We start from the raw sequence: 23,058 nt of genomic DNA, 5'->3' as shown, positions 1-23,058 counted from the left end.
AATCCGAATCATTCTTGTGAGCGTCCTTATCTCTGCTGAGCAAAAAGAACAAGCTCAAAATGATTTGTCCCGTCCTAAAAGCCGAGCCACCCATGCGCACACACAAGCACAAAGAGTCCCTGAAAGAAATTGATCCGAGGGTGACACCAAAGAACAATGTTCACGGTCACCTAAGAATCAATCTTAATCTATCGCATCCCTTTCATTTCACATCCACATGGGGTAGTGGGAGGAAATCTCAATCAATAGAAGAGAAATGTGTTGTGGAGACGATGACACGGCACTACGCAGTGAGTCTTTACCGACATTCCTGGGATTCCTGAGGCTAAGCTTTCGGGTTGACCTGAGCAATCTGACAGTCAGGACGGAGAAGACGAAAAGGAAAATAATTAAAAAGCACATTAACAGACGCCCTTTCACACTTTGGAAACAGTCTTGTAAAAACTGAGCATTGGTGTAATGTTGCCAGGCTGAGTGTGAACCCTACCCTACCGTGACTCCGCTCCTCTAAAACCACAACTCCCAGGAAGCCCTTGGGATTTATTGACCACGGGGGCAGTCTGGGAGTCTGGAGCAAACGCAGTCTCTAACCAGACCCACTGGGAGATGAAGCAGAATGAGTACAGGAAAGGCCACGGGGGAATGTCTCCGTGTGTGTCAGAGCCTGCACAGACAAATGCTGCCGTGCACTGGAGACAGGTTAACTGCCAGTGTCTGCATGCAGCGGAAGGCCGGCCAAAGAGCTGCCGCCCCAAACATCCGCTATTTAGAGGACAGCCATTGATCTCCCTCATCTTCCCTCCCCTCGTCTCCTATTCGCTCTCTCTCTACACCTGCTCCCTCTCTGCCTCGGTCTGCTCCTTCCCCCCCCAAACCTATTCTGCCCTCCCTCCTTCCTTCCGTGTCCCAGTGCCTGCCTCTCCCCTCTCTTTTTTGATCAGTCGGCAGCTTGACCACCAAAGTCCTGCTTTTTGCTTGCCTTCTCCATCTCCATATGAGCGGGGATGGAGGAGGCTTTGTGTGGCGAGGAAACTGATTGACTCAAGTTAGCCTTGATGGCGTGTTACTGATAGCCATGCAAACAACTTGAAAAGGAACAACATGAAAAGGATCTTTTTTCCCCCCCTCCTCTTTCTTCCATTTCCCAAGATTGTTTTCCCACACAGTCAGTCCGCTTGCATTTCTGCAGCATGATGTGAATCTCGGGAGGCCTGTCTTTTTTCTTTTCGACCATAAAACCACTAAACGGCAGACTCAAGAATTTTGACGATTGTAAAGGTCTCCCCCTAGTTTGTAATCACTCACTATCTGGGGTCCTCTTTCCCACTAATGTGTCAACAGTTTGAGGGAGAATGGTATCCTCTCAGAAAGATCCAGGAATACTGTGTGTGTGCAGGATTCAGTGGGAAGAGAAGCCCAGACACTGAAGCCTTTGTGAGACAGCCAGCCACCCACATGAGCTACTAGGCCTGCATTTGAACCATACTGCTGTATAGGCTAACAAAATGAAGCATACACTTTTTTTTTTTGTGCACAGCTTTGTCAACCAGAGCGGTCTCACTCAAGCTCCGAGTTTGAAATGAAGCAACCGATTAAAGAGACATTTAAGAGAAATTATTTCCCTCCCCGACAATTCAAACTTCTCCTCTTTTCAAGTTTGTGCGGCCCCGAGTGTCTTTGAATGCGCTCATCCAAAGTAAGCTAACAAAAAAAATCAATCTAAATCTGACAACCAGACCATCTTTGTATGAATAGTCAATGAGAATTCGTCATTCCTCCACCGAGACCGAGCGATTGTTGCCATTTCTTTATCTGTGGTGCAGGCGAACGAAAAGCCCCTTACGTTTGGTACAGATCAGGATCAGTCTTGTTAAAATTGAGAAATCTCATCGCTCATTTTTCAGAAATGACTAAAACTAAGATGCTATAACCGTGAGGGATGCTTTAGCTGCATTTAACATACACGTTGGTGCCTACGTACACGCTTGCCTGCTTTTCTAAACGCCTCTTAAGCCTGGTGTTTTCACAGTGCACCACGTCACAACGGAGGAGTATGAGTGAGCGTGTGGCTTTGCATCATCTCAGCTTTGCTCATCACAATGGAGGAGTGCGTGTCAGGGCATTTACGTCCGTAAAAACTACACCCCGTCTAGTTTCCACACCTCCACTTGCCTCCCAGGTCACACCTGCCACTTTCCCGGCAAAGTGAATAGCTCCTATAAGCCTGTACAGTGAGAGCAAATATGGCCTGTCGCTTCAAACAAATGTTGCTCCCCTGCTCGCATACACCTACGCATGCAGTCACTCACTCTGTCACGCATACACAAACACAAGCTCTCTGAAATTACCATCTACATGAAGTAATGATGTGGCTTGCAATATAGATTCAGCGTGGTGGCATTTCTCTTTTGTTAGCCATGCATCAGTGGGATCAAAGACCGTACACCATAGCAAGAGAAATGTCAGGTTCGGTTTCCAACTATTACTTGAAAATGGCCATGTACCATTTGCATTAAAGCAATCCACGGGGCCAAGAATCACACGCACTTAGTTTTGTTTCGGGGAGGAAGAAATACATATATTACCCACGTGGGATCTGTTTCCAGACACGTAAAAGAGATTGTGGATGTGACTGCTCTTTGGAAAACCAGAAGTGATGTAATGAGTTTTCCCCTCTGAGTTTTTGTAAGTTTATTGGTGATGGAGGCTTTTACTTGCCAGCTGTGTCATAATGAAACTCATTTGAAATCAGGTAGTCTTCCTGTCAATACAGCTGCGGGGGGTGGGGGGTGGGAGGTTGAAGTGGTGATGCAGGGGAAAGTGTAAAGATGACAAAGATTAAAGTATCATCTGAAAGTCATGCTTCATGCCAGTGCATCCGACTGCAGGTTTTCATTTAAACATTTGCCACGGGGGTTTATCCTTGAAATTGTCAGAACAAACGCACACTTAAAGCCAGAAAATCACAAACATACATTCAAAATGTGTAACTTACACTTAAAGAATGTGTTTTTAACCACAGTGCCCAACTAGTTTGCATGTTCGAACTGCAGGAGGCCGAGACGGAGGCCCCTACATTCTCTCTGGGGAAACCCTGTGCATCTTTGCGTGCCAGGCATCTCTCACGCTGGTTTGAATAATTAACTAGGGGCCTGTTTATCCTCTGGGCTTATTCAGAGTTGCTGGACCGTTGACTCACCCTTTAATTCCTTCAGATTTTGGCTAAAAATGGCGAGACGGTGATGGGTCTTACGGGGCTGTGCTAAATCATGCCACACACTTTCTCCTCTTCGGGGAGCGAAAGTCTGTGGTTTGTGGCGGCTGTGTCATTTCAGAAAGAAAACAAGAAAGACTGAGGCATGCTTCCTCTGATCTGTTCCAAGTTACCCAAAACATGGGGATTTCTACAAAATATGTACGTATTTTTGAGGCTGACTGACGGGGCAGGCATAGATAGAATACAGATATGATGAGAAATGTGTACAATGTGAAACACCACGGTGAAGAAAACAGTCACAATGAATGGAATACATGCGTTTCTCTTCTTCTGAACAAGTGTTGATCAGATTTTTCCCCAAATACTCCCACGCTGAAGTTTTTAAGAAAGGGAAACACATTGCTCTGTCACTTTTTGATAGTTTGGTCGATAAAAACAAACATTTTAGTATGCGAGAGGAAGCAAAAATATTTTGCTGGCTTATTTCCATAGTTTTCCTGACCCACAGTTCCTCTAAAGGATGATCAATGATTTATTGATGGGACTGGTGGCAAGCAACAGTTTTTATTGTATTTGGCAGGCCATTGATTTGAACATGTGCTAATCTCTCCCCTCGTCTATATTCGTGTGGAGCTTAGGGCATCTTAGGAGGCCCAACGAAAGAAAGGTTGTGATCACAGGTACATACTAAAAGAAGAAAACTAAAGAGCAGTCTCATCACTTAAATACCCCAAATGCAAAGTGTTATGCGATTCAACACTTTGACATAGAAAAGATCCAAGTCTTATGGAAAGCAAGAAGAATATCAGTTTTCAAACATTTGCATAAGAATTTGCTTATACATATTCTTTTCTTCTTTTTCCTCTGCTTTTATAACATATTTATTTAAAATGCGGCTCTTGCAGCGTGTACAACATACCCAAGGACATAGCTCAGAGGTCATTACAGAGGAATCTCCAGCTCTAGTTTCCCACTGGCCATTCAGAACAATAATACCCAGGAGTGGGGGAAATTGCACAGCCACGGCTTCAACTCTCTGCTAAGACCCTCGTGTTACTCAACTCTTTCTCTCTCAGCAGCCAGTGAACTCCTGTGTTTTGCAGTATGATAAACTTTCTTCATTAAATCTATTACCCTAACTATCCCGCCCACTTAAAGCTTCCATATCAAAAAAAGGTAAGAGTGTGCAAAGGTCCAGTCAACCTCTAACCTGAGCATCATGGCTGGAAAAAGAAGCAACAATAATGTATATGAAATAACTACTAAGTGTGGCATATTGACATGTTGCATCAAGTGTGAACATAGCCATTAGTATATCTTTTAAGCATTCAAAAGGAAGACTTGATTCTTTAATGATTAATTAAAAAATAAAAAAAAAAAGTAATGTAATTCATGTAATTAATGCAGCCGTATCACATTGCTCAGTCTTGCCTGGTAACAGTAACCCAGTGACTGGGCTGATCTAACCTTACCCCTGCCACTCTTCCTTCTGCTCCAGTCCCAGATTACCCATCAATTCCATTTCATTCCTCTGGCTCAAAAAACTGACCAATCAGAAAGCAGGATGGGGAGGAATATGATAGTAGATTGGCTCGTGGGGGGGGAAGGGGTGGAGCAGCTCTGCCATCCCCCAACAACAGCAGCGAGCTGTGAAATGAGTGAGTACCAGAGACGGGGAGAATTCACTCGTCCTGTTTCGCTTTCTGTAGTATTCAGTTTTTCCTCTTCCTCGGTTTCTCTCTGGTCTCCCGTGCCAGAGGCCTTCTGTTTCGGCTCTGCGGTTCTTCCTGCACACTTGCGCCATCTCAAAAAGTGCTTTCCCTGCCCGGTCTCCCCCTCCCTTCCCCTTCCCTTCCCCTGTCTCAGCTGTCAGTCTGCATATGACTGCTGACTCTGCTGCTTGCAGCAACACTGGACAGAGCTCTGCCGGAGCTTCGGCCGTCATCTACACACACAAAAAAAAAAAAATACACAGTTGCCCCGACGCCGGTGAAGCAGGGGGAGGTCAGGCTGGCTCCTGCCGGAAGGAAACAAATTACACACTGTGCCACACATGCCCACACACAAGACGTACATGTACACACACGTATGCACTTGCACACACACGCATTAGCAGCTCAGCTCCAGTTGAACAGGGTCTCTTCGATGACCTACTTCTTTTTTTTTCTGACTCAGAGGCAAACACTCGCTCAACATAAACTCTGCCAGAGAGCCAGCAATGAAGACTGCTGCTCGCACGATGAAGATGTTCAGGACCAAGCTTCCAAGCCCCCCACACCACACCACACAGACTTTTTCTTGTAGTGAGGAAACAGCAAAAACGGAGAAGAATAGTTCCCCTTGTGAGGACTGGAGGTGTTAACACCGGCTACATACTCAAGCAGCCATCTTGTCTGTTTGTGCGTATGATAAGAACAGAATGAGAGTATGAGTCAGAGATAGAAAGATGGCTTGAAATATCAAGCCTTATTAACACATTTCAACTTCAGAATGACTGATCATTTTCAGCATTTTTGTATAAACATATTTCTAATTGTGCCCTATGACCCTCTTATAGCAGAGGATCCTTTTCCACAGCCGTGGACCTACCACAGCACCTTCATTCATACATTCTTCACCGAAAAGACCTTGGAAAGCTGCGTCATCTGCCTTACTTTAAGAAATTCTTTTAAATAATCAAATGTTTCTCCACCGAAAAAGCTGCAATTCTTAAAGCACCGCAATGTTTGAATGATATCGGAGCACAAAGCAAGACTACGGTACATTGTTCATAGCCTTCTTATACAGCCCTTTTTGTTCACACTGCAGCTTCATTGTTATCTCCTCCCTGCTTACGGTCCCTGGTGCGAGAGAAGCCATCAATGATTAAGTGTACATCAATCGGTTGAACAAATCAATTCAGCACCACCTACTGCCTGTTTAAATGTAACCATCTAAAAAAAAGGGTAAAACATGCCAACAGCAACTCTTAACGTTACCTTTAAACAATCCAACAAAACCAAGGCCCCATTAAATCTGTGTGAGACTGAGGAAATACAACATGATTTTTACTCAAACAAACTGCCAAGTCATTTCACCGTTTTTTAAGGGCAGAATGGAAACAGCTAATCAGCCCAGAAAGTCACCTCTTGGATTACTGCAAATAAATCCAGACTAAGTCCAGACTCTGGCCAACTTTGACAGAAAGTTATTGTTCAAAGTTCTTCTCGGAAAAACAACCAGTAAAAGTTGCACTGGCATATCGTTTGGCAAATCGCGTGCAGCTCTCAAATTGGAGAGTTTCAAATTGCACCATCGTAATGCGCAGGGTTCCTTGCACCGAAACTGACATATTTGGGTTGGCCTTCTCAATTAGAGGCTAAATAAGAAGATCGTTTAAGGTAGTTTCCAGGCAGAATTTGAGAAGCACTTTTTAGCCAAATCACTGAGCTGTAACATTACCGGGCAGCTGTGGTGTACTTTTTTTGGACGGTCACAGTCGTGCCGTCATAGCTAGTTGACTGTAACTGTGCCAGAACACCTGCAGCTGGAACAGGTGAATACAAGAGAGGCAGGAGAGGTGCTTCCCAGACACACAAAGGCTTAATCACAGACTTCCAACCACTAGACACACACACACACACACGACACAGGCAGCTCACAGAGGGGGAAGCATGTGCCCATTGTCTGAGGGTCTCTTGAGACCCCCTGCTCTTTGAGCCCTGACAATAGCTGCATTGATAACACCTACCAGTAAGAGGGATACCTAAGGAAAGGGAGAAGGGACAGAAGAGTCACAAAGAGAAATGGAAGGAAAATGACATGCGGTCTGTGAATGGATATACATTCACATCATTGGAGTGAAAAGCATTTCTGCCACAAGGGAAGAGGGAAGTCCGGGCAGAAAACTGTTATTCCCTTTTCTTTTCACAACAGAAAAAGAGGCTCAACTACGAGGATATATGAGGAAAAAGAAAGAACCTCAGGCTGGTTATCAGTCAGTCACTCAATCATTCATTTAGCCATTTAGTAATGTCATGATGGGTTGGTTTTAAGCACGATCACAATAAAGTCAGCCAATGAATGACAGCCACCTTCATACGTCAATCCATCTTACAAGTTATTCATACATCACCAACCTAGTTTATGGAAATTATATGCAAACTCGCTGTCAAGCCCCGGACGCATTTACAGGAGTTGGACTTATTCAATTCTCCCTTGAGATTATTATTTGTGTTTACTGTGCAGGAGCAGAGATCATTTTTATGGCAAGCCTTTCACTAACTAGAGGAGCGAGTGATGAACTGCGTGGCACACATGCACACATTTATTGGTAAAGCGGAGAAAGAGTGTATAGACATAAATGTGGCTGCGAATAGGATTACTTCCAAAACAAAAAAAGATAGATAAGAACAACTTTGTAACAACAAGGCTGCAGGGAAAGCAAATCCGCTTGCAAGCACATGTGCAACTAGGAACTATAGACCTCATGTCGACAGCTTACTTTGGATCTGAAAAAGTGAGCTGAACCTATGTGTATCTCTGCCTCACCCCACCTGCCCTGCATGCCCCCCCGTCTCTGACACGTGAAAAGGAAGTAAGGAGACAAGTCGACAACATAGTTGTACAGCTTGTGGGGAAGATCTGGTGAATTAGGGTGGCATACAGAAGGTAACAAAAGGCAGAACAAAGCAAAAAGAGTTTGGGAAAGCCAACAGGAGGGTGGAGGCTCTCGTGATACTATCCTGGCAACTAGCTCCAAACAAGACAGCATGTCAAGAGGTTAAATGGCTTAGCTGAATCCTCCACACAGCCATTCAAGGGTCAATGAGTCTGATCACAGTGACAAAAAGAAGTCAGTTATCATTGCGTCTTCTACTGTGATGATTCCGTGTTGGGCTTAAAAATCCAGATAGTCACCAGTTCAATGCCAGGAGCTCCAGAGAAGCTGCAGTCCCCCGACCACACTGATCGGGATGAGGATACGTCGTGCGAGCTGGTGTCGACACAGAGATTAAAAATTCAATATAGGCCAAGTCACTGGATATCACAACCATCATATTTCAATCATGCTAATCAAATCCACCAGCATGACCTCTGGGGTATATTAAATGTGTGTACAACATGTGTCATCTCTCAGACGTTTGCAGGGGAGATATCCATCTACTCCGGTAAATGCAGTGTTAAGGCGAGCCAGCAGCAGTCACAGTAGCTCCAGCAAATTCGCTCCCCATAAAAATGAGCAGTGGATAGATTTCAGCGTGCAGCCTGCCAGAACCACGGGAGGGAGACTAAATGATTATGTTACAACAACACCATTCCAGCTCTCAGAAAACAACAATCAAGGTCTAGGTAGGATATTGCGGCCGAGTAAAATTAAAGGGGAGTGGGAGCGAGACAGACAGAGGGAGGGTGAGTGGGAGGGTGATTTCATGGAGATCATCAGAGGCCGCAAGCATGTTTGGCTGTTTGTCTCCAACTGTGCTGCTGAGTGAGGCAATGAGCAAGCACCAGGTCCTGAAATATATACGTTGGCTCTACGAGTTGACAGATGGAGGAAGCAAGACAAAGATAACTTCCCTGCATGTCCAAACAGCTACGACGAGCTGAACCAGTGCAGAACATGGCCTGTCAATCAGACTGTGTGGGCCTTTTCCGCACCAGTTTAGTTTAGACCCCCAAAAAAACAACAAATCATCTCAACAGCATGTACAGCACTAATCTGAATGGAAGACAGCTGGAAAGTAAACTGGAAGCAGGTTGAGCCGAACGCAGATCGCCGAGGACGGAAGATAATCAGTTGGGTTGACGGGTAATGAAAGCCACCAAAGTCCTCCACTGACATAGAAAGCAGTGACTGCATGACCACAAGCAGCTGAAACAAGACTTTCTCTGCACCAAACACAAATGTTGACAGACAGTACATACATTCCCCATTTACTCTCCAGGGAAAAGTATTACATACAAAACCGGCATGATAAGAAGGCACAAAACAAAAGCAGCAGCTTCAAGTTTCCAAAAAGAAAGGTCACAGAGAAATTTGACAAAGGTATCTAATATGGAACAAAAGTTTAACATTCACATAGAAGAGCACTCTGTACAAAAATGCCTCTGCTCATTTTCAACTCACCTAGACATCATAGTACCACAAAGCACTACAACCAAAGCCCATTTTCTTTGCATTCCACTGTGTCCAACGTCTTAAGCCCTTTTAAAGCCTCTGTTTGTGTGCATGTGTGTGTTGCTGTATGACTGCAGATTACACTGTAGTCAGAGAACGTTATGAAACAAAGCCAGGGCTTAGGTAAGGGAGTACCTCTGCTTTGGAACTTGCAATGTAGGCTCGGGACAATCATTAGCACGAAGGGGAAAAAAAAAAAAGAAAAAAAGAACGAGATTATTGAGAAATGATTTTCACCTCGCAGCTTGGGACAAAACTCTCGCCACTCGCTCCACTAACACTGCACACAGAGGCAAATTCTGTGTCCAAAGAAAGAGGGGGCGTACATAAATAGAGAAAAGATGTATGTATGTCTGTGGAGGAAAAAGCGGTGCAGGGAGAGCTACTTTGGAAAGCAAAAGACGGTTGGAAAAGGTGAATAATGGTGTTCGTACAGTGGAGGACAAAGAATCAAAAGGTGATGCATCAGGGGCAATTAGATGGCGTCAGAGAAGCCAATAAGTTCCAGAAGAGAAAGGCGCCCACACCATTATAGCAGCCACCGTCACTGGTAGTTGATCTTAAAAGAGAATCGAGGTCAAATTAATTCATTTAGGCCAGGCAGAGAAAAGCCAAAGTCAAGCTACAACACTCAACTCAGAAGTTATGCCATTAAAGGTGACGGTGCACCTAATACTTCACAGTTGTCAGTGAAATTTTGAGTCACTTGGCAAGCAGACAGTCAAATGAATTGCGTAACTTCATTACTAGATATATTCATCTGACTCAACCTAAGAAACAAATACGAAAAAGGTCAGTTTAGCGAAGGAGATACCGAGTCCCTCACTCACACAGTGTGTTCGTGCAAGAGATTCACTTTTAGACACAGCTCCAACTGCTGCACGTTCAACTTTTTCCTTTTTTCCATTTCATTCATGAGGACAATCTTCCATTTTGGAGTTGGATTAACGTAGGCGACTCCAGGGAATGCAACTTCCCCCATAGCTTTACATTACAACAGCCACGACTGGGCCAACATGGTGCTTTGCTAAAAAAAATGTGAAACAAAACTTATAGAATTTTGTGCAAGACTTGTTGTATGTGTCAATATTCAGCCTTGTGTAGCTATGTGCAGTTTCAAATAGCTGCCAGTGAATATAAAGACACAATCTTGGCTCTTTTGTGTGTTGCACAAAAACATTAATCAGCTCTAAAAATAACACCCACAGAATCATGGTTCATTTTGTTTTTAGACACTAATGTACACAAGTACATGAAGCAAATCAACCCTGCAGCATCGTAAATGGTGCCGCCAATAAGCACTTTGGTGGTTTAACTGTACAGAATTGTGACACACGTTCCCCAAAGGTGTAAATGCTCACAACAAAAATAGGTCACTTACAAAGGCTGCACTGTAGGTTTGATATATCAAAGAAGCATGAAATCAAGTTGAAAGACAAACGGTTTAGGATTTATGGGGCTAGATTTTAAAACTTATTTCCTCAGATTTATGCTGGAATGCAGTGTAGACACATCGATCTTCCTCTACTCAAAACATCAGAAAGAAGTCTTAAGTCTTAAGGTGCTGGTCCCACAGAAAGCTCAGGAGAAAAAAAAAAAAAAAAAAAAAAAGTAAAACTCAGAATTTACAGCACGGCCTTTCAAATGCATCTACATGACTGCAGATGTACCAACAGGAAAGACATCACTCAGATTTGTACAGCTACACTGTGCAATTATGATTCACAGACTCATATACATCGTAATACATTTGGCGTATTCAGATGACATGACTCAATAAAGCAAAATAAATATCATTTTTCCAGTCATGGACCATCACAGGAACTGTCATATGTGGCTTAGTGTTATGAGTAATATGAAATTCCACTCTTGATTTCAGCAACCGAGTGATGGGGCTGCTTGGTCATAATGAAAAACATTGTCAACAATGATAAAATAAGCTATTTACTGTCAGGAAACAGATCGCCGTGAACTTTGAAAGTTACCCTAGTTTCTTATAACGAGTCGTGCGAAGTTATCAGAATTCATCAAAACACCTGGGATGGCAAGATGACAAACTAAGGAAGAATATTCTGTTCTCTGAAACTGTTTCCTAAATAGTTACCAGGATGTTAGCATGTGTTTAACCTCTTATGTCACATGTACAGCCCCTGAAGGAATTTCCATTTACTTTTCTTTTATACATGCTTGGGAAAAAAAAGGAAGAAAAACAACAAAGAAAAAAAAACTTTCACATGCTGCATACCAATTTTTTTGTGTCTTTAAATGTCCCTTCTTGGCTATATTTTCTCAGTTTCATGGTTGCACACGTGATTTCTCTGACTCGCATGATTGTAAGAAAGCTCTAGTAACTTCCCCAGAATGCAGCCAGGAACCAGATGCTCTAAAAACAATCTAGCTTAGCCATTCATCTTGTTCCACACCCTCGTGCGCAAGCTGTGCAACGAAAAAGAAGAGATGTCTGACTTGCTCAGAAACCTTGTCAGCACATCTGTTTCTATAGAAACCTGAGTGGGGGGTGGGGGGGAGGGTTAAGTCCCCCTGATAATGCATGCACTTCCCACATGCACATGTGTACAAAGAAATATATAGAAGAATGTTAAGCTGTTGGGGGGGGGGGGTTCCTTTTATCACCATGGTAACTTTCTGCTAGTTTTATCTACGGTAGTTTATCCAGAGTCTGTTTCTAAATTCCTCATCTCAACCTGTGAAAGTGAGCACGCGTCTATGACAGCCAAGCTTCAAGACAACCTGTGGTTTGCACATTTCTCATCCACATTCTAAAACAATTAAAGCCAAAAACAGCAAAGCCTTGTGTCAGTCTTGGAGGTATCCATGCACGTTTTTTCCAGGAGCTACATTTTGCATAGACAGCCACTGGAACAGATAAGTAGGCCGTGCGTTTACGGCCATCACTCTAGATTCCATTTGAGATGGTGCTTAATTTGATTATTGCCATCCTCCTGGGTTTGTTCTCCTCAGCGATCACAGGTTGTGAATTCCAGGCCTGGCTGTCGTCCCCCTCTCCCCCAAAGGCCTTCTGATGTTTGATCCAGGGCCAGGGGGAGGCCAGCCAGACATTCAGCCCAGGCACTGGCGCCCTTCCCTCAGTGTAGCTTGCACTATAGCTCCCTGCTGTGAGGCCTGGAGGAAATCACATAGCCAAGAGAATTGTAAAAGCACTCATCTATTGAGCAGAGGTTAAAATAGGGGGAACAATACCTTTGACTCCCACTCTGCTTCTCCCAGTGGAAAAGCTAAAGAAGGAGCTACTGCTTTAAAAAAAAAAGGGGGATCAATACTTAAAAAGGAAGGAAAAATCTATATTGTTTTACTTACTATCAATTGATATATTTTTCACAATACTTTCTATTTACAGGCATTAAACCTGTTTCAAGAAACCCATCACAGCAAAAGATAATCTATTCATAACCATGAGAAAAAGAAGCGCTTATAGTAAAAAGTAGATATTTAATGAAGAATAAAAAAAAAAGAATCTAATCAAAATCTTAGAGGCGATTTGTCAAACCGTTTCCTTTGGGGGACCAAATGAAAAAGAAAATGAATGGAAGATGTAGACCGAGTGGGATTTCTGAAGAAAACCGAGAAGCTGGGGGTGTTAAATGGATGAAAAGGAAACGTCTCCGTTGGACTTGCAACTGCAGATCAAATAAGTAGTTTATTCTGCCTCTTACAGTTCCAAACCACCTACTATTTCCACTACTTCCTCTCTTTTTCTCACAGCTCTGCTGCGTCAGAACCCCTCCCCCACAAAGATGTTTCAGCATGAAAACATGTCATTGTCCACTTCTCTAAATAAGGTTTGGAAGGTATAATTGTTGGGGACCAGGTTCACACGTTTCTGTAGCCACTCATTATACTCCTATCAGTAAAGATTAAAAGCTTTGCATAAAACATCTTTACCCCTTCTCATACCTACTTTTCTTAATCATTCTGCAAGCCCTGCACGAGGTAGCATCAGCGGTAACTCAGCCATAGTGTTTCATCCCTCCCGCTGTTTAGGGGGGGTTCTTAATGCAGGTCTCCCTGGTGAGGGGTCAAATGCTTGGTGAAGAAAGATGTACACGAGAGCACTGTAACAGGGACAAGTTCACCATCCCATAACTAGTCACGAATGGTTAGCCTAAAGTGTAATAATCGTCCAATCGCAGTTGCGCGACGGCGCGTTTGGTTTTCGATCAGCCAAAAAGCGCACGCGTCACCCCTCAGTTCATCCAACTCCACAGCTGCCCGCATCAAACTCAGCTCACTGATGTTAGCCTACAAAGTCCTTAATGGAACGGCTCCCATCTACTCGAAAACTCTTGCAAAGGCTTATGACACAACTCGGTCACTCCGGTCATCACAGGATTGTCGTCTCGCAGAGCCTTCACCGCGCTTAAGACAATCCAGACTCTTTCCACGATGGAGGAATGACCTACCGAGCGCTACCAGAACATGGGCGCCCTATCCTTGCACTTGCCCTGTACTTCCCTACCCCCTCTACTGCACTTTATCTTTCTGTTCCTCCCTCTCTGCCTGCACTCCATCTCCACACTGTCACCTCCGACAGAGTCTGACTAGTTTTCCTTCCACGGAGCTTATTGTTAGCTTTGATGTTTGCTGTAATGTTATAGCCTCATTTGTGAGTCGCTTTGGATAAAACCGTCTGCTAAATGCATAAATATATATTTGAAAATAAATAAATATATACAAAAGTAAAAAAGTTAATTAGAATAAAAAATAAATAAATCACTGGAAAATGTCCTCATGAGAGATTAAATGAGAGCAAATCACCAGCCAAGGCAAAGGCCCTGAATAGAGTGGCCAGTGACTTGTTGGCAGAAAGAGACGAACTGCTCCATCACAATCAGAATGATTCATAGATTACTGCGCTTGGTAGAAAGCCTGCGAAACCGTAACGCAAAACAAGAACTGTTATGAATGTACACTGAATGGTAAAGATGAATAGGATTCCCGGACTGAAATCTCTTGATTCTGTATAACCAGCTATTTTCCCAGTAAATACTATATGTCAGCGCTTAGCAAAAAGCCCGTCTCAGGATGTCCTAATCTTAGCACCACAGCCGCGACACTTTATGATGTTGTATACACCCTTGTGCTGGTATGTGTTTGACAGGGAAACTGTGACAGTTTAGGCAGAAAAGAGAGGGAGTAACAGAGGATCAATACTGACTGAGCCTCTGCTCTGTTGCTTCATCCCTCGAGGCTTAATTCACTGGATGTTTAAAGACGACCGAGTCACAATAGGGGATCAGATGGGATTGACCACAGGATGAAAATGTGAGGAGTGTTTATTAAACTGATGTAGCCGAGATAAAAAACGCAGGAAGAAGGTGAGCAGACACGGGTCAAGAGGTTGTCTGAGAGATGCACATAATGGTTATTAAAAGGTAATGCCAGCCTAAGCTACAATTGCTTGGTGATTCAAAAAAAAAAAGGCTGGAAAACAACCTAATACCTCCTCTTTAAGCTTTACAGCGCTTAAATCAAACCCCAGGGCTAATCTGAATGTTGAACTACAAACAAAAAGCACCTGAAGATTGCACGGTGTGTCAACTTAAACAAGAAAATAAATTAAATAGGACAATAACTGGAGAAAGACAGATGATTAAAACCGTCCTATTTTTGTTCCACTACTGCCGAATGTCCTTTACGTGCCTCTTTAAAGCCCACAAGGCCAAAGCAAAGACAAAGCTAAAATGTTGATTCAGCTTCATGGGGATCCTGAACGGATAAGCTGTGGCAACCACTCACTCATTCATTCACACACACACACACACACACACACACACACACACGCATGAGTGAGCATGTGTGTTCACAGACACACGCATGCATGCAAGCAGCCTCTCAGGCCCTGACCAGCTGTCTCACTCCCCCATCTCCATCCAAACCTGCGGGGGCAGAGAGATATAAATCACTCGAATGAAGACCGGCAGAGAGGGAACACAAGTGGTGTTCATGATACACACACACACATATACCCCCATCCGCACTGAATCCAAACACACCTTACATTAACTAACGAAGCATGTACAATCAAACACACCTACACAGGCTTACACACACACACACAGTGCTCAGGATAGACAAACACGGTGTAACAAAGAAAGTCACACCCAGTTTTATGTCATTACTCCCGCAAATGGCCTACGCTGCCAATATATGCACGATATAGCTCAAGATAAGCCTTAAAAATCAGTTCATCTCACCTGCTGACTGCAGGTGCACACCTAAAGACCTTTGCCTGTGTGTGTGTGTGTGTGTGTGTGTATGGGTGTGTGCGTGCGCTGTTGCCAGGAAAGAGCCAGAGATTGTGCTCGGTGCCAACAGCTGATAAGCGAAAAGGTCGTGTTGCATAACAGGAGTTTGTACAGTGCGGGTGACATAATGTTGTTGAAAACCGATGGAGAGAAGAAGAAGAAGAAGAAGAAGAAGAAGAAGACAGCGAGTAAAAGGGTAAAGGGAGCTTATTTATGTCGGAGCGAAGAAATGAGCTGTGATGCATTTGGCCCTTGAACATCCTTCGGTAGTCCAAATTGAAGCCGGCAGCTCACAGAGCGCCTGTAACGATGCAGTAAACTCTCTCTTGGCAAAACAGACTTTATTTTAAAAAAATAAATAAAATAAAAACACAGAAAACGGCCTTCTCCCCATTTCAGTACAAACTTAATAAATGCATAAGCAAGACGGGATTAAAAGAGCACAGGCTTGCCAGCTTCACTCCTTCACATTTTTCTGGCAGTGCCGGCCGAGTCAGCACGTCCTGCGAGAGGGAAGATGGGGCCAAAGGGACGCGAGGCAGGGCCTGCAGCGTGGGAAGGCTTCTTCCTCTCTGCTTCAAGCTTAAACTGCGAGCGACACACAAACTCCTGGATTGCCTCACTTATTTTTATTGTTTAAATAGCTGTAAATCTACATGTTGGCTTTCATATTCATTGTTTGCACTATGCGCGGACTTTCATTGGGAAACCGAACAAGCAAGTACGGACAGGACTCCTGCGATAGTGCCACGTGGAACGTAACCATAGTGAGCGTAGTAAAATAAACAGGCAGTAAAACGCCGCTTTTGCCACCGTGCTTAGGTTTGCCCTGGTAGCCATGGCGACAATGGGGTTGCAAAGTGAACCCTGCCATGTTGCACACGTGAGGAGAGGGGAGCTTATGAAAGGAGAATTTGCATTGAAACATAAGGTTAAATGAAGCGCACTGAGGCTCGAGCACGGTGAAAAAACAACCCTGTGACCCTCTCTTCATGGTCCAACATGAGGCCCACATTTCATTTGGACAGCCCCAAAACGACAGAGCGAGACAGAAAGACACGGAGAGAGGGGGATAAAGAGAGGAAAAGGAGGAGAGGAGGGGGAGTCTGCGCCTTTGCACTCCCCGTTCTGCCCCTGCTCTCTATTTTTGTTTCCTCTTTTTGTGCACGCTCAACGCACACACTCACAGCGCAATGGATTTTCAACTTGGCCCTCATCAGTTGTGTGCCTGATGAAACAAACACTGACAGCCTCTTTACATTTGTAAAGGCCCCTGCAGCAGCTGTGCTTGTCCCACACACACAGACACCATGAGCGCACACAAGCATGCTCTCTCACACACACACACACACACACAACCTTTGAATCAGAGGCCTAGCCCCAGCTGGGGCCTACAGGAAGAGCCGACTCTGCACAAAATGGCCCTGACTGCACTCTGCTGTGCTCTACTGCTACTCTCGCTTACATCCAGTCTCACACACACACACACACAGAGTGTGTGTCATGTTTAGTTAGACAGGACAACACTGCCACACATTAGTGCTTGATACCTCCATCATTACAAGTCTTTACCCCCCGACCACTGCCTTTAAAGGGCAACAACTTAAAAAATAAAAAAAAGCAGGAAAAACAAACCAGCAGACACCGCACTCTCGTCTTGGAGCTTATTTTCTTGCTCTTGTGACACTGAACCAGACATCAGCAGCTACGCACCTCTGGAGAAGAAGACTGACGAGGCAATTTGGCTTTCTGGTTCAGTACATATTGATGCTGGTTATCTGGGTGGTAAATGATAATTACCGAGCCCTGTTTGTTTTAATCAGAGACCCATAGTATGGTTTCAAAGTATTTTATGACCGTTAAATTTTAAATATCATTTGCTGACAGTGAGTGTTTGTTGGTTGCAAAAGGTGAGGGTGGGGTGGGGGGGATAACAACTCACACTTATGTTTCAGGGGAAATGGTTAAGCCAAGCATGTATAATTGTCTTACGCTAATTAGGGGAGGTAGAGGGGGGTGGGGGAGGGGAGGGGAGGAGAGGAGGAGGGGGTCAGCCTGTCTCCAAGCCTGGAGAGGGACAAGGATCTGGACACTTCCAGTTCCTTGTTGAAATGCACATTTGGAGCCTCTTTCGGTCTAGTCTGGATATCATGCATCAGTTGCAGCTGCCAAAAAAAGAAGAAGAAGAAAAAAAAAAACTCGACAGATGTGGCACACATGCACGAGACTGTAACATGCTTCCTGCAGTCGGGCACACAACTACACCATTTCCTTCTGCCTTTATGCCCAGTCTCCTGTTCCAGTTCTACAAGAGATCCACGAAGAGACGAAATAAAACGAGCGCAGCCAGTTTTAGAACGGATGACAAATGTAGTTCAACATATTCCAGCTCGATTCTTAACGAGCACGTCATTCTTTCTATTAACGGCACATGATGCCTTTCCTCAAAAGGGGCGTGGGGGGTGTCAAAACTACGCAATATCTTTAAAAACTCATCTTTCAAACAACAGACGAACAAACAACACAATGCCCAAAGCGTGGGTTAATAACACCAGTTACTGAAACCACTTGATCGTGATCACAGAATGGTCACTCTGAGCAACATAAAGTACTGCTATGACAAAAAGAAGCAGACTCAGCTGCTACTTTCTCGACCCTTTGAAACATCTGCGTCCTTAGAGATGACTCACATTCGCGCTGCCTTCCAATAAATAAAAGGCAGATACATCAGCATGTGTGGAAAAGTAACAAAAACATCTGTTGGCCATAAGAGGTCATGCAGTTGTGTTGAAGTGAGATCCTTTAGAAGAGATGGAATTTTTTTTTTTTTTTTTGGCCCCCACCCTTTAAAATCCAAAGTCCACATATTGAACTAAACCGTTGAGGCCACTCCAAAAGTGGTAAAATTCGAAGTTACTGGAGCCATATCTGGTTTATTTGTTCACTCTTTTACTAGCACAGTTATGAGGCAGAAACCGTGAAGACCGGCTGGAAACATTCCTGAGATAAACGCATTTCAGGACTTTATGTAGCGTCCACGGGGCTATTCGGCCCCTAAAACGTTTCATGCTTGTTGAGAGAAACAGAAAAGCCTTCTGCTGAACTCTTGAGACGCTTGTGAACAACAAACCCGTGAACATTTCGCCTTATTGTTCACAAACCTGTTGCTGTGTCACTCAACATTTTTTTTTTTTTTTGCCTTATGGAAATTTAATGTGACGAACCGTTTTGGTTTTGATGTATTCTGGAACCAAACTGTCCGAGAGGAGGAAACACAGTTGTTGTTTTTTTAAGAGTCACTCCACATGGTGTTTTGGTGATATGAGGGGGGTGGGGGGGCTAAGCTCTGCGGACTTCAGTTTCGGAGCATATGCACACGAGACACCTCGTGCATTTCACCGTAACAATGTACCCATGCAGCGCGTGACGATAATTTATAGCAGCGATGTTGCACATCAGGGAAACGCACCAAACTTTAAATCTCCGACCACGGAGGCCCGGCCGGCGTGCAGCCGAGAAAAGCGATACGTCGCCAAAAATCAAGCGATATGTTGAGCCAATTACACTTTGCGAGCTTAAAAGTCTTTGTCTCGGTCGGGAAGACTGTTATTTGATCGCCCTGAACCGAGATAGCAGGTAAATCCAAGACTAGGCTGAACTGTGCAGTTTCACAGCCCCTTCCTCATAAATTCGCCAGTGTTACTTGCAGAAAGAAAATGGTCGCTTCATACATAAGCCCCTGCAATGCGACTGAACACAGCCTCCTTAAAAGACAGGGTCGTGTGGGAACACGGTGCTCAGACACCCGGACCAAGCAATGTGCCGTTTAATGGGAATTCGGTTGCCGAGGACGATACCCAAACGTCGCAGAGCTAAGCTCCCCCGGTACTGCAAAAATGGAGTTGTCCCTCAGTGAGCTGCTGCAATATCTGCTCCTTCACAGAGGTCACACCGAGACCTGCGAAATTACTTCAAGCCTAACGGACTGAGCAGGTCCAGGGGGGTTAACAGCAAAGGCAAGCGGGTATCAACGAACCCCATAGTGTCCCCACACCGTTCAAAGTGGGGGGAATTAAACGAATATGCGGAATCGCATGACCCCCTTTCCTCCTGCTCTGCTTCACTCTTTATGGAGAAAATTAAAGAGCCACAACAGTCCGCGAAACATGTCGGTTTGCCAGACCTACAGCGAAATTACCTATCGCCAGCGGACACAAACCGCCTTAAACGCGAACTCTTTGCATGCTTTTCAGCGTGCGACTGGTTTTTATTTTATCTGTTCTCCCGACAGCTCAGTTTAAAGCTGAGATGAAATGCTCAGCATGGGACGAAATGGAAGCCGAAAAGCCGAGCTATGGCCGACAGGCTTGTCTTCACGGCTCTGAATAGCAAGGAGAGCGAACAAAAGCCCTTTCTGAGAAGCCTTTGCCGAATCTTTTAATTTCAAACCTTTTATGGCCTTGCATCACAGTCAAGACACACCGTGTCCCCCCCACAACACGCGTTTAAACGAGTCAAATGATCCCCCAAAGCCTCAGATGTTCATATAGCCTAAAACATGTCTGATATCGAAGAAAGGTTGCAACACAGACACTGAATAAATATAGCTGTCCCTTTAAATAATAAAAAACACACACAACATCGCTGTTAACACGCCGAGGCAACTTAAAGCCATTACATTTGTAAAGAATAATCGAGCCAAATTGTGTACGAGCTGTCTGATGGTAACCTTCACAGTCTACGACGAAAGTTTATGCATTTTCATCGAGGCGAGCCAGGCAAACTTGAATAAAGCGGCTGCAATTGTGAGCATTTCCAGGCAAACGCGGGTTTACTTACATATTTCTTTTGAATGATATTCCTCTTAGGTCTTTCCTTGCTCATTATGCAATTCCAAAAATGTTTGGCTGTAGAGAGAATGGCCACATGAATTTCTTTCTTTGACTCTAGCCTCTCCCGGAGCTCCACCAAATGACGATTTAAATCCCTGGCTCTGTAGGAAAAGCCTGCTGGCTTTGCAGAATCCTCCTTCAGTGTTTCCCCTTAAAGTAGTCGGATATAAATCCCACAAATCAAGGGTCGACGACGAACAGAGACGGACTGGACCCAAACTCACTTGGGGATAACATAGTCAAAACAAATGCACAACAATAAGTTCCATTCGCCCGAACAGCTCGGCTTCTCGTCTCTGCGCACTCACTCCCGGCTCCTTTCAAACACATGAATACAGCTGAGGTTATGACATCAAGTCACATCTTGTTTGAGGTGAAGATACGATAAGAAAGCAATAAATAAAATTAAAAAATCAAACGATAGGTGTTACACGTTCTTTCTAGCTGGAGCCTGCGGTCGACGCGAGAGCTCTCCAGCGGTACTGCTCTGCTGACTGAGAGCAACTCCTTTCTTCGCTAGCCTCAGCCTCCCAGCCTATCATATCCTTCACCATTCAGCGGCAACTTCAAAATCCCAGTGAAACAGCCCTCAAGAACAAGGCTTTACCAGGTAGCTGCACCGCGTTTTTTTATTGCCTTATGTTGGTAACTTGCAGGCAACGACTGGAAATTCAACACCAAAAGGCGCATTAGAATCCCTATAATCGTTGTTTTGATGCGTAAAGTTGCGATGGCATTTCATGAGTTGTTGTAAAGTTTGTTGTTCACGGCGTTGGCACGTCTTAGAATTCTTCGTTTCACTTCTATTTCTTAAACAGCGACAACGAAGAGTTCTCAGAAGGAGCAAACGGACAACGACAACAACAAGAAAGACAAAAAATTAAGGGTGGCCACATTTTTTACGCAAATGACGACAACCCCAAACCCCCACAGCCTAAAACCATGTAGTTGAACATTAAAGGACATGCTTCCATTTTGTTAAATACGCTAGTAGGAACCTCATTCCGCGAAAAGTTTAGTTTTGTACGATGAATTTCAAGATTATTGCGCTTCCCTTCCGCATTGATGGACTTTGTTTTAATGCAACTTGCCCTGCAGAGACACATTGTTTTAAAAACAGAAGTGTAAAACTCTGACATGTTTTTTTAACTCAAAAAAGAGGGCCAACAGCATTTGCACATGGTCGCTTAAATTACAGGGCTTGCCACCAGACAGTAATGGTCGTATTTGATGACCACTGACCATGCTAATGGTGCAGATTTTGATGTTAATAATGGGCTCCAGATTCGAGGGTGAACTGTTATTCACATTTTCTGTCATTGTTTGCCCTGCCAAGAATTATTCAGCAGGCGAGTTGTTCCTTTGACTAGAAGTTCCCGTGCTTTGTCATTATTCTTTTTTTCTACCTCGTGTGACTGTTGTTCTGTTTGAAGTTCAGAGGAAGTAACACTCAACGTGCAACACTGTGTTTGTGTGTCAGCTATTATCAGCTGTTGTTAACTTAAAAACTATTATTTTGGCTAAGTCCAACAACTTTGTTTATACGACAATATTTTCATACTGGATTTATCAGACTTGCTGGTTGGTTGGTCTGACTTTTTCTTTAATGTCACCAAGATGCTGCTTTTTTTTTGGACTGTCTCTATATTGGTTGCTTGGATTATGTTTAAGTTTACAAAGTATTGATTCTGGTATCATTTTGCACATGTAAAGAGATATAATGTGCAGAATATGTCAGAAAGAGATTAGATTTTGGTACCAGAGGCCATTGTGCAAGAGAGAGCAGGCATTGTAGAAAATGCAGCTCTGATTTTTCAGGATTTCCTTCTACTGACACCATCAGGTTGACATTTGTGGTATAAATATAAAGAATAAATGGGAAAGTGTGAGTAAGTGCGTGCTGTTGCACGCATTTTTCTCGTGAGCGGCTGGCATGAACCTGTTATAGTACATATGGCCCGATTGATGTATTCAGAATAGTGGGAAAATGTGTATTTATGTAAATTAGTTTATATAAATAAGAAAACTGTATGTGGCTTTGTTGAATGCATAATTCATAAAATGTAATAAAATGACAATTGACAGATAAATTACCTGTTATACCTGATGTATCAAATTTGATACACACATTTTCACCAAGGTTTTACTGTAAATTAAGTTATGAAATAATAAGTAGTTTTACATTACATCAGTTCATTAATTGTTCCTATTGAAGTTTCAGTAACAATTTGAAAGTATTTCTCACCTTAACAATTTCAAAATTGGCAAAAATATTCTTGAAAAATCACAAGTGATCACTGAGCGATGGCGGCCATTTTGGAATTCTCTGTTGACGACCCACTGATGCATGAATTACTGATCCCTGATGGATTATCTGTGTACTGCATGTGTCTGACTACATACATCAGGTGTTTCAGGGGAAAAAAAAGTCCCACTGATGATGTAGCGGTCTCAAAAATTCATGTATCAAATATGATACACACGGCTTAACAGGGTTAAGTC

General features: G+C 43.8%; 1 protein-coding gene across 1 annotated transcript in view; it reads right to left on the bottom strand.

Annotated features, from left to right (window-relative positions):
* Positions 1-21,055, bottom strand: part of jarid2b (jumonji and AT-rich interaction domain containing 2b) — a 98,512-nt gene extending 77,457 nt beyond the window's left edge. Inside the window, exon 1 of the mRNA XM_072370528.1 lies at positions 20,504-21,055. Within this exon, the coding sequence (XP_072226629.1) occupies positions 20,504-20,548 (45 nt within the window). The 5' untranslated portion in view covers positions 20,549-21,055. The remainder of the gene's footprint in view (positions 1-20,503) is intronic.
* Between the last annotated feature and the right edge of the window lie 2,003 nt (positions 21,056-23,058).

This window comes from Leuresthes tenuis, unplaced genomic scaffold (assembly GCF_036924035.1).
Source record: "Leuresthes tenuis unplaced genomic scaffold, fLeuTen1.0.hap1 SCAF_18, whole genome shotgun sequence".
NCBI lineage: Eukaryota > Metazoa > Chordata > Actinopteri > Atheriniformes > Atherinopsidae > Leuresthes > Leuresthes tenuis.
Note: the sequence above shows the minus strand (reverse complement) of the source record. Positions and strands in the feature narration are given on the sequence as shown.